Source organism: Sturnira hondurensis, unplaced genomic scaffold, assembly GCF_014824575.4.
Source record: "Sturnira hondurensis isolate 20B ecotype Veracruz unplaced genomic scaffold, ASM1482457v3 Scaffold0008640, whole genome shotgun sequence".
Taxonomy (NCBI): Eukaryota; Metazoa; Chordata; class Mammalia; order Chiroptera; family Phyllostomidae; genus Sturnira; species Sturnira hondurensis.
The window spans coordinates 21,865,408-21,881,427 of NW_028081271.1; the positions used below are offsets into that span (position 1 = coordinate 21,865,408).

General features: G+C 39.5%; 1 protein-coding gene across 4 annotated transcripts; it reads left to right on the top strand.

Moving 5' to 3' along the window:
- The first annotated feature begins 567 nt into the window (after positions 1-567).
- On the top strand, positions 568-15,672 carry GOLGA7 (golgin A7). 4 transcript variants are annotated; one of them, XM_037055432.1, is made up of 6 exons: positions 568-588; positions 902-1,034; positions 4,979-5,131; positions 11,062-11,163; positions 12,209-12,271; positions 14,523-15,672. In XM_037055432.1, the coding sequence occupies exons 2-5, from the start codon at positions 924-926 to the stop codon at positions 12,254-12,256; spliced, it is 414 nt and encodes a 137-aa protein (XP_036911327.1). In that variant the 5' UTR covers positions 568-588; positions 902-923; the 3' UTR covers positions 12,257-12,271; positions 14,523-15,672. The 4 variants fall into 4 exon arrangements, with proteins under 4 accessions (XP_036911327.1, XP_036911328.1, XP_036911325.1 ...); XM_037055433.1 differs by lacking the exon at positions 568-588 and adding an exon at positions 598-687 and having other exon boundaries at positions 12,204-12,271; XM_037055430.1 differs by lacking the exon at positions 568-588 and adding an exon at positions 598-687.
- Positions 15,673-16,020: the final 348 nt, after the last annotated feature.

The following is a 16,020-nucleotide window of genomic DNA, read 5'->3' on the forward strand; positions in this document are numbered from 1 at the left end:
GTCCAATGAGGGGTGTAGGCTGGGGTATGGAACAAAAATCTTTGGGGTAGGAAACACGACATCTCAGAGAAGAGTTGGAGAAGAGATGCTTGACAGTGAAGCCCTGACAGTTTCTTCGTCCTCCTTCAATTCCGCCCCGTTACGACCCCCAGGAGTCGACTTTAAGTTTGTGCGAGCAGTTTGTTTTGTACTGCGTGGGGTCCCACATGTAAGCTGCGACACTCAATCGTAAAAGTAACCCGTTACAATCAGTGCTCGGAAATTACCTCGTCACGATCTGCAAGGAAATGACGCAACAGGGAAACCCCGAGTCTCAAATCCCTGTAAAGCACAGCCTGCACCACAGCACTGTGAAGTACTCCCCCGCCCTGGCCCGCCACGCCACGCCACGCCACGCCACGCCCCCCCGCCACGCCACGCCACGCCCTCTGCGCGGCCGAGCCTTTTCCTTCCGGATAGGCTTCCCGGGGCTGGGCGTGAAGCAGTATCGACCCGGGCCCCGCCCACGCTGTGCGTCACCGCGCCGCAGCGCGCAGCCGCAGCGGAGTGGCTTTACGGCCAGAGAAGAGGGTGGGTCCTAGCCTTGAGGTAGGAGGCCGAGCTGAGGGGCGGGGAAAGAGGCCTGTTGGGGCAGTCGTAAGTGACTGCGCAGGTGGCGCGACAGCAGCTGGAGGGCGGAGGAGGCGGGTTCGTGTTTCCCGATCCGAACCGGGTTGTGGGGGGTGCGGGGCCTGACCCGGAGCTGTAGCTAAAGCCCCGCCGTGACAGCATGGGTGAAGGGGGTGGGGCGGGGAAGGCCTTGGGCTGCCTTGGGCGGCGGGTGGGTCTGAAGGGCTGGCGGGCCGGAGTCTTGGGTCCAGGCCGGGGATCTGACTGTAGTTGGTGTTCCCCGAATCCGCAGCGGGGCCGGTCCTGTCCTCGCCATGAGGCCGCAGCAGGCGCCGGTGTTCGGGAAGGTATTCATTCAGCGAGACTACAGCAGTGGCACACGCTGCCAGTTCCAGACCAAGTTCCCCGCGGAGCTGGAGAACCGGGTACGCATCCTGGCACCCCGCACCTGCGCTGGGGCGAGAGGAGACTACCCATGGAGGGGAGGGGGTATGGACTGAAGCCCGGGCCGCGATGTGTCTCGCGACTCTGGGTAGGGGCAGTCAAGGAAGGGGTGTTGGCCGCAGGTGTACAAAGAGGGCCCCTAAGCATGACCTGGTGTTTGGAGGAGGAATAAGGCCAAGCTTCCGGGTGTGATGACCTTATAGAACTCTGTGCTGCCCAGTGCCTGGGGTCTGTACCCAGTCGTCTTCCCCTGCGGTCAACCACCCCCACGCCGGGTTACTGACAGCAGTGAGGAGGAACTAATTCCTGAGGTTCCAGGCCGCCTAACTCATCGTGTTGTGAGCTATGTATTTCTCCTACCTCGCCACGCAAGAGGAATCATCATTCTCGTGACTGGCGTTTGTAGCCACTCTTGGGCGGAAGAGATTATTAAGTGTTGAACCAGACGGTGCAGACAGGCCTTCTTGGAACCTGAAAAACGTGGAGCATTAGATGGGCCTGGACAGGGAAACGCTAAGAACAAGGCCTTTAACTTTGTCACTCCCAGTGAGGATCCCTGGGAGCCGCCCCTGCTGTTCTGGCTTGCATATCAAAATAGTCAGGACAGAGGTCCTTGGGCAACCCTGCATGCAGAAATTGAAGAATGGGATGTTTCCCGTTCTTCATGCTTAGCAAAAAAAAAAGTCATTGTATCTTATCTTGAATGTACAACGAAGCGAGCCATTTGAATGGGGTGTTTTCTTGTGCCCACATCTGTTCACCCAGCCAAAGCGAAGCTCTTTGCACTTGAGCCATGTTACCCGACAACTTTTTGCAGTTTAGAAGTCAATTTCTGCTCAGATGAGAGCAAGTTTTGTGGCTTTCTTCTTTGACAAGGAGGGTGAGGGACTGAGATGTGATCAGGCATGCCGTGGGTGTGGAGTTAAGAAGTGCTGGTCATGGAATAATGGGTGCGTAGGTGAGTGTACTAGAAAAATGTGTAGCAGTCATTTAAAACCAGCTTGTAGCAAGGTAGGTTCTACCTGACTGCCAAGGTTGGAAAATCAACAGTGATCAATTACAGGGTCCTTCAGGTTGATTTATAACCTTGGGCAGGTTAATGACCCAAGTAGGTCTCTTTAAATGCAAATTAAAGATCAAACATGTCTCATAAAGATCGTTTGTAGATGAGCTTGCTTGTGAAATGCCATATGAATGCTGCAGTGTGTTGTCAGGATGTTACCACGTGAGTTAACTCTGCCTGACACTAGTTGGACATTTCCACAGTGGTGTGAAGAGTTAGAAATTGAGTCAGTTGCCTACTGTCTGAAGCTACTGAGCAGTTGTTCCTAAACTAATTGAACATCACAGTCAGTGTGTTTTACGTGTTAGGACTTAGGTGAAATGGGTCAAGTGTTTTTAACTCTGTTTTGGAAACTCTGACTTCCACTGTTTATGTACTTTCAAATCAGAATGTAAACTATTTTTCGCCACACTTATTTGGATGTTACAAGATTCCTTTGTCAAACTTTGAGCTCACATTTGAGATTATATATACATATATACATATATATCTGCATAATCAAGCATTAGTCTTCTACTGTGTGTGGTAAAGTCTTTATTTTATAGTTGGAGTACAGAATCACAATATAGTCACAGTATTCCACTGTTTCTTACAGAAAATTGATGTTTCTAAATTCTGGAGTCCATTTACTTCTTTGACTTCACAGAGCCCAGAACTACTTGTGATTCTGAGTACTGTATAGAATGTTACATGGCGCCGTTCAGTAGTGCCTTTGATTTTTTTTTCTTTTTTAAATGTTTGGGTTAGAACACTAGTTTATACTTTAAACTGCTTGGGAAAGCTTTGATTTTTTTTCTGTGTTGAGATGAAATTTAAATTACAGGTTTAAATTTTCCTTGCTTGTTTGATGGAAAATTGAAAGGTTTCTCTGTTTCTCAACTAACCCTAGAAATTGTACTGATTGCCATGCCACTGAGGCTGATTTTCCTTTTGTGAGGACATCACACTTGGCAGCTTAATAGAGGAAGAAACTAATGCACAAGTGTTTTGTATTACTTTAAAGCATTAAACATACACACATTTGTGCCCTTTAATTTGAGGGTGAGGACAAATTCTCTCTGTTAACAAGTTTACTTTCTCCATTGCCTGTTCAAATGGAATACTTAGATGTCTAAGTGCTTTGTTGCCAGGACAGTTCTTTGAAGCGAGCTTTATTCTCACTTTACCCAAAATACAGACATTTCTCTTCTACTCTTGGTCTGGGTAGAAGAGAAATGAGCGAACTATAATTGAGGCATTTTCCCCTTATATACCTTTAAAACTATCTCTACATCTGGTCAGTAGAAATTACCTTTGACTTGTGATTACTTTAAGCTTCAAATTCCGTGCTTTCTACCACATAGTTCAAACAAAAATTCTGGGAAAATGCTGGGAAAACAAGCCTGAAGTCCTAATTTCATTGTGCCTTTCAATGTTTATTGATCCGAATTTGTATTTGGCTCCACCTTCACACATTTCCAGATTCTGATACAGCTCCTATATCAGTGTCCCAGTGCCTGGGAGAGAGCACGGGCGGCCGTGCGTGGTGCCTGCAGAGAGTGAGGGGGCAGTGCCCACACTTGTTTGGCGGGCCCTTCAGTGTTAACGTTGTGCCTTTACTGCCGCCTACCATGCTTTTGACTGAAATTTAAAGTCTATAAAGTACTGTTAGAAGAAAATAAAGTGATATTGGCAGAAGAAAGTAAAAGCAGATGATTAGAGTGGAAAATGAAGAATGATAATGTTAATGTAAATTAACAAGGTAATGGTGTCACTGGATAAAAAGAGGTAATAGCAATGACTTACTGGGAAGAGTAGTGCAGTAGTTTGAGATTTTTGAGTTCATGGTCAACTTTCAGTACTAAATAGTTACTTTAAAACTGATGGGAGCCCTGATCAGTATGTCTCAGTTGGTGGGAGCCTTGTCCCATAACTGAAGGATCACGAGTTTGATTCCCAGTCAGGGCACGTGCTCATGTTGTGGGTTCAGTCCCCAGGCACATATGAAACGGCAGCCAATTGATGTTTCTCTCATTGATGTTTCTCACTCTCTCTCCCTTCCATTCTCTCTAAAGCAATGCAGGGGAATGTCTTTAGATGAGGAATGAATGAATGAATGATGAATAATGGGTGGTATGTTAAGTAAATAGAATATACAGAAGATGATTTTCATGATTTCCTTTAATACTGTCCTAATTTATGCCCCTATTACCTCTCTCCTAGACTGCTAAAATAGTCTGCTGACAAGTCATTTCTTTGACTGTTTTCCTTTGCCAGCCTTTCTGCTGCCGTTTTCATAGAACTTATACCCGTTGACCCTTCTGCTTAAAATGTCATCACTTCCCTTTTTTGCCTTGTGAATGCCCGTGTTTAGGTACTCAGTTTAACACTACCTGCTCTTTCCAGATGCAGGGAAGGTCTCCTGTCTCCCCCTCTGCCACACCATGCTTTATATACTCATATACACCTCTGTCATAGTGCTCTGTCAGTTTATTGCATTTTTATGTTTACAAACTTGTTCTGGTCATGTGACCGAGACTGTCCTTCTGTAAGGTCTGTCACAATATGTAACGGTAAGTGCTCAGTAAATATGAATGTAGACTTGAAAGATTGAAGAATTCTATAATTTAATTTATGTGAAATTCAGTATAGAGAATTTTTAAGAACCATATTGAGACTTAAAGATATCCAGTGTTCATGATAGGGATGAAATTAAACACTAAGCAGCTTCAGTAACTTAGGTCCACATTTAATCATCTAAAAATTATTTGCCAATCATTAGATAAGAATTTGATAAAACAGCAAAATCAATTAGTGATAGCAAGTATTAGTGAGTGGCCAATCTTTTTTTTAAAACTTATTTTTAAATTCTTTCCTGTACAGATTGATAGGCAGCAGTTTGAAGAAACAGTTCGAACTCTAAATAACCTTTATGCAGAAGCAGAGAAACTTGGGGGCCAGTCATACCTTGAAGGCTGTTTGGCTTGTTTAACCGCGTACACTATCTTCCTGTGCATGGAAACTCATTACGAGAAGGTAAGGCGACCTTTGTTTTCCTAAAACCTCTTAAAATCGTGAATAAGGTGCATTTATCACATGTTTATTAGATGACAGTTACCAATTACCAAACAGGCATTTATAATAATAATATGAATTTTGTTATTGCTGCCATGTTCAGAACACATGAAAAGGAGCCCCGCACCTTTCAGAAATAGATCAAAATTGATATGCCAACTTGGAGTTAATATATCAGTGTTCAAATTGGCTCATACTTCAGAAGAATGTAAAAAAATCTGTGTTATCATTCTACCCAGCTTTCTGAGAATCTTTTTACTTTGTTTCCCTAAATTTCTATCTTAAGTTCTGTCCCTTCGCCTGAGTTCTTTCCAATTGCCTGCTAGACCCAGAGTTACTTAGAAGCCAAAAGTCAAATCTCACCCCTCTATTTTATTTAATATCAGCCTGTCTTTTTTAGTACCATCATTAGGTGAGGGGATAAAGAAGAAAGAAAAATTTATCAGTTGTCAGGGACTGAAATATCTTCCATTTTCCCATCCATTAACTTTTATGATTTCCTCTAATACTGTCCTAATTTATGCCCTTATTTTCTCTCCTGCTGAAATGTCTCCTGACAAGTCATTTCTTTGACTGTTTTCCCTTTCCAGCTTTGCTGCCGTTTTCGTAAAGACACAGCTTTATTTCCCTAACACCCCTGAGTCAGAGACCTTCCCTGTCTTTCCATCTATTGCCACAACGTAAAGTTCAAGCCCCCTTCTCCAGCTAACCTCCAGATTACCTTTTCGGGTTGATCCCCCACCCCATCCTCCCTTTATCCTTCAGCTGAATTCAGTTACTCACTGGTCACCGCACATGGCCTCCAAGGCTTTTCTTCACCTACATTGCCTTCTTCCCATGTTCAAATCCCACCAGCCCCTTATGTCCCACTTTCATCTAGCTTTTCCTTATTCTTCTAATTACAGTCTTTTCTTTCTTTGGTATCCCCACATTTTATTTGTATCTATTTTCTGGCAATTACAACTCTACTTTCAGAATGTAATTTTCATATTGCCTGTCAGGTTTGTATTTTTCTTGAGGTCAAGGACAGCACCTTCACTCCTTTGTATCCCTCTTCATGCCTTATACCAAGCCTTGGGTATATTAGGCACTCACTGAGTGTGTGTTAAATGAATTAATTTAAGTTAATCACAGTAAGCCCCTAATATGCCAAAAAAGTCTAGGTTTAGAAAGAAATGCTGTACTGATATCTATATTATACCTCACCTAATAGAAATGTCCCCGTGATTGTCTTGTACTCCACATGGTAGAGAGCAGATACAGTTGCAGCTGAAATATTTTGAGCTAGTGTTACAAAGGGTATATTTAAATAATGAATTACAGAGAAGCAGTTAGCTTTCATTCCTGTTTAACATTCAAGCTTCGAAGACATAAAGGATCAGTACCAGCTTTCAGTCTGTTCTGTTGTAGCAGCTTCCCTTTAATAACACATTTACTCAGTGAAGGGGATGTGATTCGTTCATTTGATAAATGTTTGTTGAAAGCCTACTATGTGCTAACCAGTATGCAGGGGATATAACTGAATAGGGTAAATGTGGTTGGTGACCTTGTAGAATTTATAATTTAGTGGTAACAACTGATGCTAAGGAAACAAAACCAACAAAATTATAAATGGTGATACTGCTTTAAAGAAAACAAACTCTTCCTGTGATAGAAAATGATAGGAGAGACCCAATTTAGATTGTATGGTCAGAAAAAGCCTCTGAGGAGTTGAATTTAAGCTGCTTCACGAAGGATGAAAAGCCTGGAGCCAGAGAGCTAAGTACTCTGTACAAAGGCTGAGAGCTGCCTGAGCCCTGCCAGAAGGCTGGTGTTAAAGGAGAGGAGTGGGGGAAACAGTGTCTAGAGATGAATCTGGATCGGTGAGGAGGAGCTGCATCGTGCAGGAATCTGTGCAGTCCATGGAAGGAAGTTTAGCTTTCATTTTCAGTGCAGGGGGAAACTGCTCAAAGGTTTTAAGCAAGAAGGATATCATCAGATTTTCATTGTAAAAAGATCTCTTTGCTCTGTGAAAAAACATTATAAAAGTAGGGAAACCAGTTAGGATGCTCAGTGGAAGTCCAGGGAAGCAGTGATAGCTTGGACAAGGAACAGAGTAGTCAGGGTGGAAGGGTGTGAAGAAATTAGAGGGACATGTTGGTGAGAGAACCAGGCCTTGATGAAGAGCTGAATGTGGAAGGGGAGGGCAAGCTGAACTCATGGATAAAACTTTTCAGGATGGTCATTTAAAGAAGTATAAGATACTGCCAGAATGTAAGTTAGAGATCCAATCTCCAGATGATTTTATTCATACTTAGTGAAGTATCATATACTTGAGTTGTCATTTCACTGTAGCATTTAAATTTGTTAATAATTTGTTAAATTTGTTAAATTTAATTATTTAACCATGTGCATTTGTTGATATAGATACAAGTAACTCCTTCTGATGTTAATTGTAAAAAGAAATTGGTAATTGGGTGACAGCCAAGTCATTTACTAATTATGGGATCATGGATAAGAGAGATTACTATTACTCAAAGTCAGAGTGCTTTCAACTGTAGAATGGGTCTTGGCATTAATAAATTTCCTCACATGTGGTAGATGCTTAAAATAAGTGTTTTCTAAGATAGATTTAAGAATTAAGTTAGCATATATGTGCATTTTAATCAGCTATTTGTGAAGTGACATAGATGATTTTTTAATTTGAAGTACAAGTAATCTTTTTTTAGCAGCTGGTAGCCTATTGAGCAGCTCTTAATTAAGATTCTTTTGATTATTAATCTTGGAAGGCAGTTTTCAGTATCAGAAATACAGTGAAAATTGATCCCACTATATATTTTAACTTGGCTTCATAAGTAATAGATAAGGTACTACATCATAAGTCTAATCAAGGTCTCTTTGCAGAATAACTATTACAAAGCCAGTAAAAACCAAATAAACTTAGTCAGGAAACCAAAATGTTAAGGCATGGCCACATTTTTAATTTTTTTTATTTATTTTTTAATATTTTATTTATTTATCTTTAGAGGGGAAGGGAAGGAGAAGAAGGAAACATCAGTGTATGGTTGCTTCTCGTGCATCCTCTGCAGGGAACTGGCCCCTGCCGGAAACTGACCTGCAACCCAAACATGTACCCTGACTGGGAATCGAATCGCGATCGTCTGGTTCGCAGGCCCGCGCTCAATCCACTGAGCTACACCAGCCAGGGCTTTCCACATTTTTTAAATAGATGATTTTATCTTAGAAACTGGACATGAACAACTAGGTCATGAAAAGCCAGTAACTGGAATACTCATAATTAAGATATAATGTACCTATACTTTTAAAAGAAAACTTTTTAAATGTGTACTTGTATAGCAACTACCCTCTCTATAGTTTGTTCCTTAGGAATTTCTGTGCTGTAATTTTCTACTTAGGAAAAGACAAATTGAGTCATTTAGTCTTTATTGTTTTAAACACTAAAGTTTCTGATTTACAAACAGCAAGCCAAACCTAATAGTGCTTACACTTTGTCATGAGGGTTAAATTTTTCGAAATGGTAAATAGGCCTTTTAAAACTCACTAAAACAATCATGCATTTTTTTCCTATAATTTGCTTTTTATTGGTTTAAAATGAAAATAAAGACTTCAGTGTTATTTCTCTATTGTTGCTGCCCATTCTAATTAGGGAACAGATGGGACTGTGGAGGTCCTCTCAGTAGCTGCCCGCCTTGTTCGTCAGCTGTACAACATCCCTGCTGCCTAGATGCTGTCATCCATAAAAGGAGCACAGTTAGAAGAAAGTTAGATGTTTTCTGAAAATAGCTGTGGTCCTGGTGTTCTCACTTAGCCTCACCGAGAGTGTTTTTCCTCAGGGATCTGGGAGGGTTTCTCCAGTTTAATATTCTCAGTGAGGATCATAGTGTTTTCTGAGGTTTGACTGTTTAGCTTTGTGAATATTATACAAGTTGAAGTTTATTGAGGGTTTGAAGACAACAGATTTAAAGTATGAATAACATATCAACATAAGGTTTCTTGAGGGTGAGAATGGTGCTTTGTCCTGTCTGCAATGCAGTATGAGTTTACTCATATTAATGCTTTTCTATTGCTAAGGAGACTTAAGAGTTTAAAAGCATCTTGTTCAGGACAGTGCTGCCTTCACCAAAATAGTATAAGAGGATTTGGAGTTTATACAAAAAGAAAACTGTTTTCTTTCCAAACTGATACCCAAGTGCACATACATGAATGTTATTAAAGTTTAGATTAAAACCTGCACAACAAAGTTGTGCTTGAATCAAGTAAAGGAATGCTATTTCTTTGCTGGTAACCTGTCCAGGGAGAGAGGGAGGAGAGCTGTTCTGACGGAATCCTTTCTGTGAATCCAGCCATGCAGGCATTTTTCTGAGTTTCCTCTTCGTGTAAGTGGGCCTCTCTCTGTGAGGGGAGATTGACTGGCCAGTTTTTAATTCTGGCAGGTGAGCTGAGAAGGAAGTGGAGAGAAGATCGAGAGTCCTGTGTTGGGTGCCTTAGGGGCTCCTTCCTTCTATTCATTGTTTTAGCATGATTGACAAACTCTGATAGAAGGTGTCTTAAGTTTTGTGGGGGGTTTTCCCCCATAAAGACCAAACACTGCTTAAAATTCTTTGAGAGTTGAAAATAGGAGAATGAAATCGTATACTTAATTTACTACATAAGGCTGCTCTTCTAATACTACCATGCTCTTTTTTAAAACATAAAACATTAGATTGTATTATTTCCAAAGATGTAATCTGAATAAACTATTTGTATTGTTTTTTCCTGCAATAAGAAAATTTGTTATATAAACCACATAGAGTTTTAAATTCTAAACCAGTTTATACTATAGCACCTAAATTGTAACATCTTAGATTATTTGTTTAGCCTGGTACATTATAGACCCACTCTTAAATCATTTCTTAATTTCCTACTTTATTTTCATACAGTTCATTTTTCCCTTTAAGTTACAATCACATTTATCTGTGACTTTATCGTATGCCCATAGTGTGAATTTAAGAAAATATATAGTAATTAAAGAACTGGTTCAAAGGCTCTTTGAACATTAGAGCCAGAAAAGGGTTCTGATGATTTTGAATCTGAAATAAAACATGTAACTCTTTGATTTTGTATATAGCTAATAAGATTTATTTTCTTTTAGCTTATCTGTCTCAGAATTGCCTTTATTAAAGCTGGAGATTTGGCAATTTCCAGAAGTTCCTTTGTATCTTATCTGGTTTTTGTCTACATTTACTTTGACTTTTACAACCTTTATACTAAACTTATAAATTGAGGTTCCCGTCCAGGACAGAGTAGCACTCCATGCAGTCATGGAGATGATATAACACACTTGTAGTCATCGGGAACTTCTTGGCAGCTAACGTCCACGTGCTTTACAAAGGAAATAAACTATTCAGTTTTAAACTAACGAGGCTACCTTTTGTTATAGGCCAACTTTGCATCATTGCTTAAAATTGGCGAAAATGTACAAAGGAGGGAAGCAGCAGTTCTTAAGTGTTAGAGGGGACAGCCAAGAAGTACGCTTGATGTTAGAGGATGTCACATTAACAACACCTGATGAGTAAGGGACAGAGAAAAGCACAACTAACCATTGTGTGTATAGTCCTCCACTTCTCTACATCCAGGATTGAGGTGATAGGAGAGGAGTTGTGTCTCAAGCTCTTGTGTGCATTTCTGCTTACACTGCACTGAAGGTATTTGTTACTCAGAGTCCATCATGCTGTGCTGTATGTTGTGTGCAGCTGGTGTGAGACAGGTAATCAGAGCTGCATCCCCCCATGTGAATATCCATGACTTACTTGGAAAACTAATTACACTGCCTGAAGGTGTTGAGATCCAGCTGATATGCAACGAAAAATGTGAAGAAATTTGTAAAAAGCTGTGGTGTTTCTTTCTGTCAGGTTCTGAAGAAAATCTCCAAATACATTCAAGAGCAGAATGAGAAGATCTATGCTCCCCAAGGCCTCCTCCTGACAGATCCCATTGAGAGAGGACTTCGAGTTGTATCTTTTTAGTCCAGATCGTAAAATCTAAATGTCTATAAATGAAAAATTTGATGGTACTATTTGGCATTGGCTAAGTAGAATTTAACCTCTCTTGTATTTGCCCTAGGAATTGTCTTTGTGAATTGCATACCTACCATAAGCCTCTTACCTCCAGCATTTTTGCTTAAAGCATGTCTCTCCTTCCTTTGCATTGTACAGGTCTCTGGGTTGTTTAGTATTCTGGTTACTGTCTTTCTTGGTGGTTCTGAGGGCATCTTGTAGTAATAATGGGGGTGGTATGAGTAATGCGTTTCAGCTGCAGAAACTCTGAACCTAAAGCCCCTTTGAAATGCATAAACTCATAATGTGTGGTGAGACTTGTCATCCAAATGAATTGCAGTTCCTTGGGTTCATCTGACTAGTTGAAATCAGTTGCAGCTGCCAGATGTATAATTTCATTACCTTTGACATACTGTGCATATTTTTAAAGGCAGTAAGCTTTGAAAGTCACTAAGTGAATTTGGTAAATGAAATGGCAAAAAAACTAATATAGCTTGATAACTAGAGTAATTGATAAAATAATTCTTTTTAAAACCTAGGTCAGATAATCCCAGGCCTTCCTACTGATAATAATTTCAGCTGTTTTATTATACTCCATCGCAATGATTCGTAAACTTTTAGAGGGCATGGACCCTCTCCCAAGAAAAAGTTTGCATGTAATTTCAGGGAATTTGAACCCCTGAGTTTATTACCTCCATGGATTCTCAGTTAAGAAACCCCTAGTTCTACAAAACACATTCTTTTTCAGATTTTTTTCCCAAGTAATCAGTGTTTGGGGAAGAACTACATGTGGAGCACTATAAGCAATTACATTTAAATTCTTTTCAGGAAGATGGACTAATAAGCATCACATCTCATTTAAGTAGGAGAAATTTTTCATAATTTAAAAATAAACAAGGCAAATTGAAAGAAAAGTTGTGCAGACCATACACATCATCTTGCTATAGTCCCTTTTTATCAAACGTATTCTATAGTGTGTTTTCTTAACAGCCATGCTGTTTAGATTGAAATTACCATTTATGAAGACAGAGGGATGAGCAGTGGAAGATAAACCATAGAATTAAAGGTAAATAAGGAATACGATTTATATGTGGTTTTGTAATTTTGCAGGATGCATGAATTTTCCTCCCTGCATGATAAATAAATAGTTGTGTAGTGACATATTTTCTGTATTGGCTTGATATTTAAGACTTGTATTTAACCCAAGTTCTACTTGGTGATACAGAATTTAAGCATGATTTTTCCCCCCAGTATTGTTTTCAGACTGTTTTTTGTTTAGTTTTGTTTCGTTTTGTTTTGTTTTTTGAGATTTCCCTGCTCTATAACAAGTGGGTTTAAAAACTAAAGAAACATTTTAGAGTGGAGTGGGGAGGCCACGAGTCTTTCGTAGCCCCGTAAAAGAAACCTTACCTCTAGTGGGTAGAAACATAAATTCATTCTTTTGTTTAGAATGTTTATGTTCTTATATAGCCGTAAAATGACCTTGAGTAAATGAACAAATTAGATAATACCCATAGAAATTTATAGGCAAAATCATGTAGCAGTCATAGTATATTAGCATAGTCTTCTAAGTGACAGGAAACTGGACTACTTTGTTTTTGCCAATTTCACTCATTTACTCTCAACAGAACTGTTCTGTTGCTTTGCTTTCCTAATTAACTTTGTTTATAGATACCTATCACTAATTCACAGGCAGCACAGAGATAGACTCTACCAGAGCAAACATATTCCTTCCCAGGGCAACAATGCTAACGCCCTCTTTTGAGGGTATCACCTGTGTTCCAGATGCTAAACAGATGGTGTTTCTAATTCTCACAAGAATTCTGCCAACTATTTCCCCATTATACAGATGTGCACACCAAGGTACCAATAGATTAAATGATGTTCTCCAAGTCACACTAATTGACCATGAACCTGTTTTTTACACCATACTTCCTTTAAGTACTTGTAGCAGCAAGAGTATAGAGAAAGGAAAGAGTTCATCAGATTATTCTAAGTATTTATCACCCTTTTTTCTTTTTCAGTACTTTTTAAAAGTCCATTTTGTCTACCCTTGTGCCATTTACTGAATCCTGCAGACCAACCAACGTTCCAAGGTTGCCTTCTTTTAGCACTAGTGAATGTGTCACTTGAATTCTTTGAAAGTCAAAGGACTAAATGATGGCAGCATCTGCCATATCTGTTATTTCTTTAAAAGGGCTTTGTTTTGGAACACTTAGTGTTACTTACCCGTATACTTTCTCATGAACAGTTAGTTCCAAACTGATATTTCTCAAATGAGCAGTCAGGAACCTTATGTGTGGTTTTTGTTATGTGCCATTGGAATAAGTTTATTTTATCAATTGCAGCTGCGTTGACTTGGCACAACCCATTTGCCATGACTCACTTTACAACTATTATTGCTAACCGTAATGTTTTTCTGAAGTGGTGTGGGGTTTTAAGCTGTTACACACCAGAGACTAATCTATCAATATTCAAACAACTGTGAAGTTTTGCACAGGAAAGATTTACATTAGGAACTTCTGGATAGTTTCATGAATGAAAATATTTTTGTTCAGCACAGTTTAGTTTTCAGAGCTATGTGTTCCTCAGGTCCAGGATCCAGTGTAGGCTGAAGTTTGGGAGGAGGGGGAATAAACTATAAGAATAATTCTTAAGGCTACAAGTTGTGTGCAGATGAAGCATTATATGGGAATTAAATGAATGATTTAACAGAGTACAGAAATCATGGGGATGGCCTTTATTTAAAAGAGATCTTTAAACAAAAGTAATTTGCTCTTTTTAAGTTGAATTTTTAAAATATCTTTATCATTAAATGTACTAACAGTGTTTGTTTGGATTACGATTATTTTTTTAAATGGGACGAGTCATCCTTTCACAACAAATTTGTAATAATAAAAATAGCTAAATTTGTTGGCACTCACTATGTACCTGCACTATTATAATTCCTAGTTTTAATCATCACAACAACCCTATGAGGTGGATACTGTTATCCCAATTTTTCAGGTGAGGACTCAGGCACAGGGAATGTAAATCAGTTGTCCAAGGTTAAAAACTAGTTGGTAGTGATCCAGGCAGCCTGGCCCCAGATTTGCCACTTACCCCTGATCTGTACTGCCTCTTCAGACAGGATTGGTCAGAGATGAGACTAAACTGGGGTTGGATTTGTAGACTATTGAGCTATGTACTTAGGCACTTAGTACAGATTCAAGTATTAGGCCATATATTGGGCACTCATATCAGTTGGTCTAAGAGATGTTTTAGGGGTTATTTTAGCATCCTTTTCTAAAATCTTTACTTTTCCTTTCTGATTATAGATCCTAGCTCCAGCTGGGACCGTCATCTGTCCACTGGCCAATCGCAGAGCGTCCCCTACCTCCTCTCCAGAGTGTCATTCCTTTGTATCTGCTGCCAGAGCCAAGGTGCCATTTACTCCAAGGACTAACTTTCTAAAATTCCACACCTGGAGTGACCTCTAGTCGCTCAGCATCCACTTTGTGTCTCCAAATTGTGTAAGACTCTATAACCTTTTTGTTAGTTTCTGAGAAAACACAATGAAGCATTTCACTTTTTTTATTCAAAGCCATTAATGAAATACATAGTTGGCCAGCCCAACGCAGTTTATTTCTTATCTGCCACCAGTACCAATGGCTCTCTTCATTCCCTGGGCCAGCTTACCAGGTGGCTGTAGATGTCAAAGTCGTATCTTAGCCAGTGTTCAGTCTTATTTCCCCAAATTAGTAAAGTGCTTTTCTTCAGGATTTTAGTATAGAGTAAGCTGTGTCTGTGGTTTTGTTAATGCATCTCCCAGATTTCAAAGAACTATCAGTTTTGCCATGACTCAAATCTTAAAGATCTGCTGTTAAGTTTCTCAAACTGATGTTCATTGGAAAAATGTTACTTGTTTTATTATAGAAATTATTTCTAATAAAGCAGTATTTAATACAATTTCCAATTTTTTGTTTGGAGAAGTTTGCTATTATTGCATCACCTTGAATGTTAAGAAGATGTGGTCTGTTGCTTGTTCCTTAATAAAATAAGTAAGCACAATAAAGTGGATGCTAAACCATCAAATACATAAATGCCCCTGCTGTGTCCCTGACAGTGTAATGAGCAAGTGTAATAAATATTTTAGTTATAGTTTTGTTATAAATATAACTTATGAAAAAAATTTGATAGGAATAATACTGTATATTGCTAATTTTTAACTATCCCTACTGGCAAACCTTATAATTCATAGACTTCGCGCGCGCGAGTGTGTGTGTGTATGTGTGTGTACACAGTATTCACTGCACAGAAATTTCATGATTGGTTAAGTACAGTAAGTTAAGTGATTTCTGACTAAAATTCTCAACTCTGTGTCAAAGTCCTCGTTCTTTTGGCTGTATGTTTTTAGTATCGGGCTTCTTAGGCTTTTCATTCCTCTTTGAGGTTTGAGAGTACCGTATTTGGGAGTTACGTATGTTAGGAGAGAATGAAACAGAAGTTTTGCTTTCAGAGATACTGTAGGTGCTAATATTGGATTTAATCTTTCAGATTTAATTTCTTTTATGGGTCTCTTAGTTATTCAATAAACCCCATAGGTCTGTGTAATATTTTAACTGTATAAAACATCTTTGTTATTTTATAGGCTCTAATAATGTATGTGTCTGCCTTTTAAACCCGTTGCAATAATTTTGCTGAAATATTAACACATTAGTAAAACTTTTCTTAAACAAATTGTCTGTGTGTCATGTTTGGTGTGAGTTGGGAACATGGCAAATGATGTGACACTAAATTTGGCAGAGAGACAGTACTAGGGTACTAGAATTACTG

Coding starts and splice junctions, on each gene's coding strand:
- GOLGA7 (XM_037055432.1), top strand. CDS start 924: ATGAGGCCGCAGCAGGCGCCGGTGTTCGGGAAGGTATTCATTCAGCGA. Junction 1,035..4,978: donor CCGCGGAGCTGGAGAACCGG/GTACGCATCCTG, acceptor TTTCCTGTACAG/ATTGATAGGCAGCAGTTTGA. Junction 11,164..12,208: donor TTGAGAGAGGACTTCGAGTT/GTATCTTTTTAG, acceptor CATGCTGTTTAG/ATTGAAATTACCATTTATGA.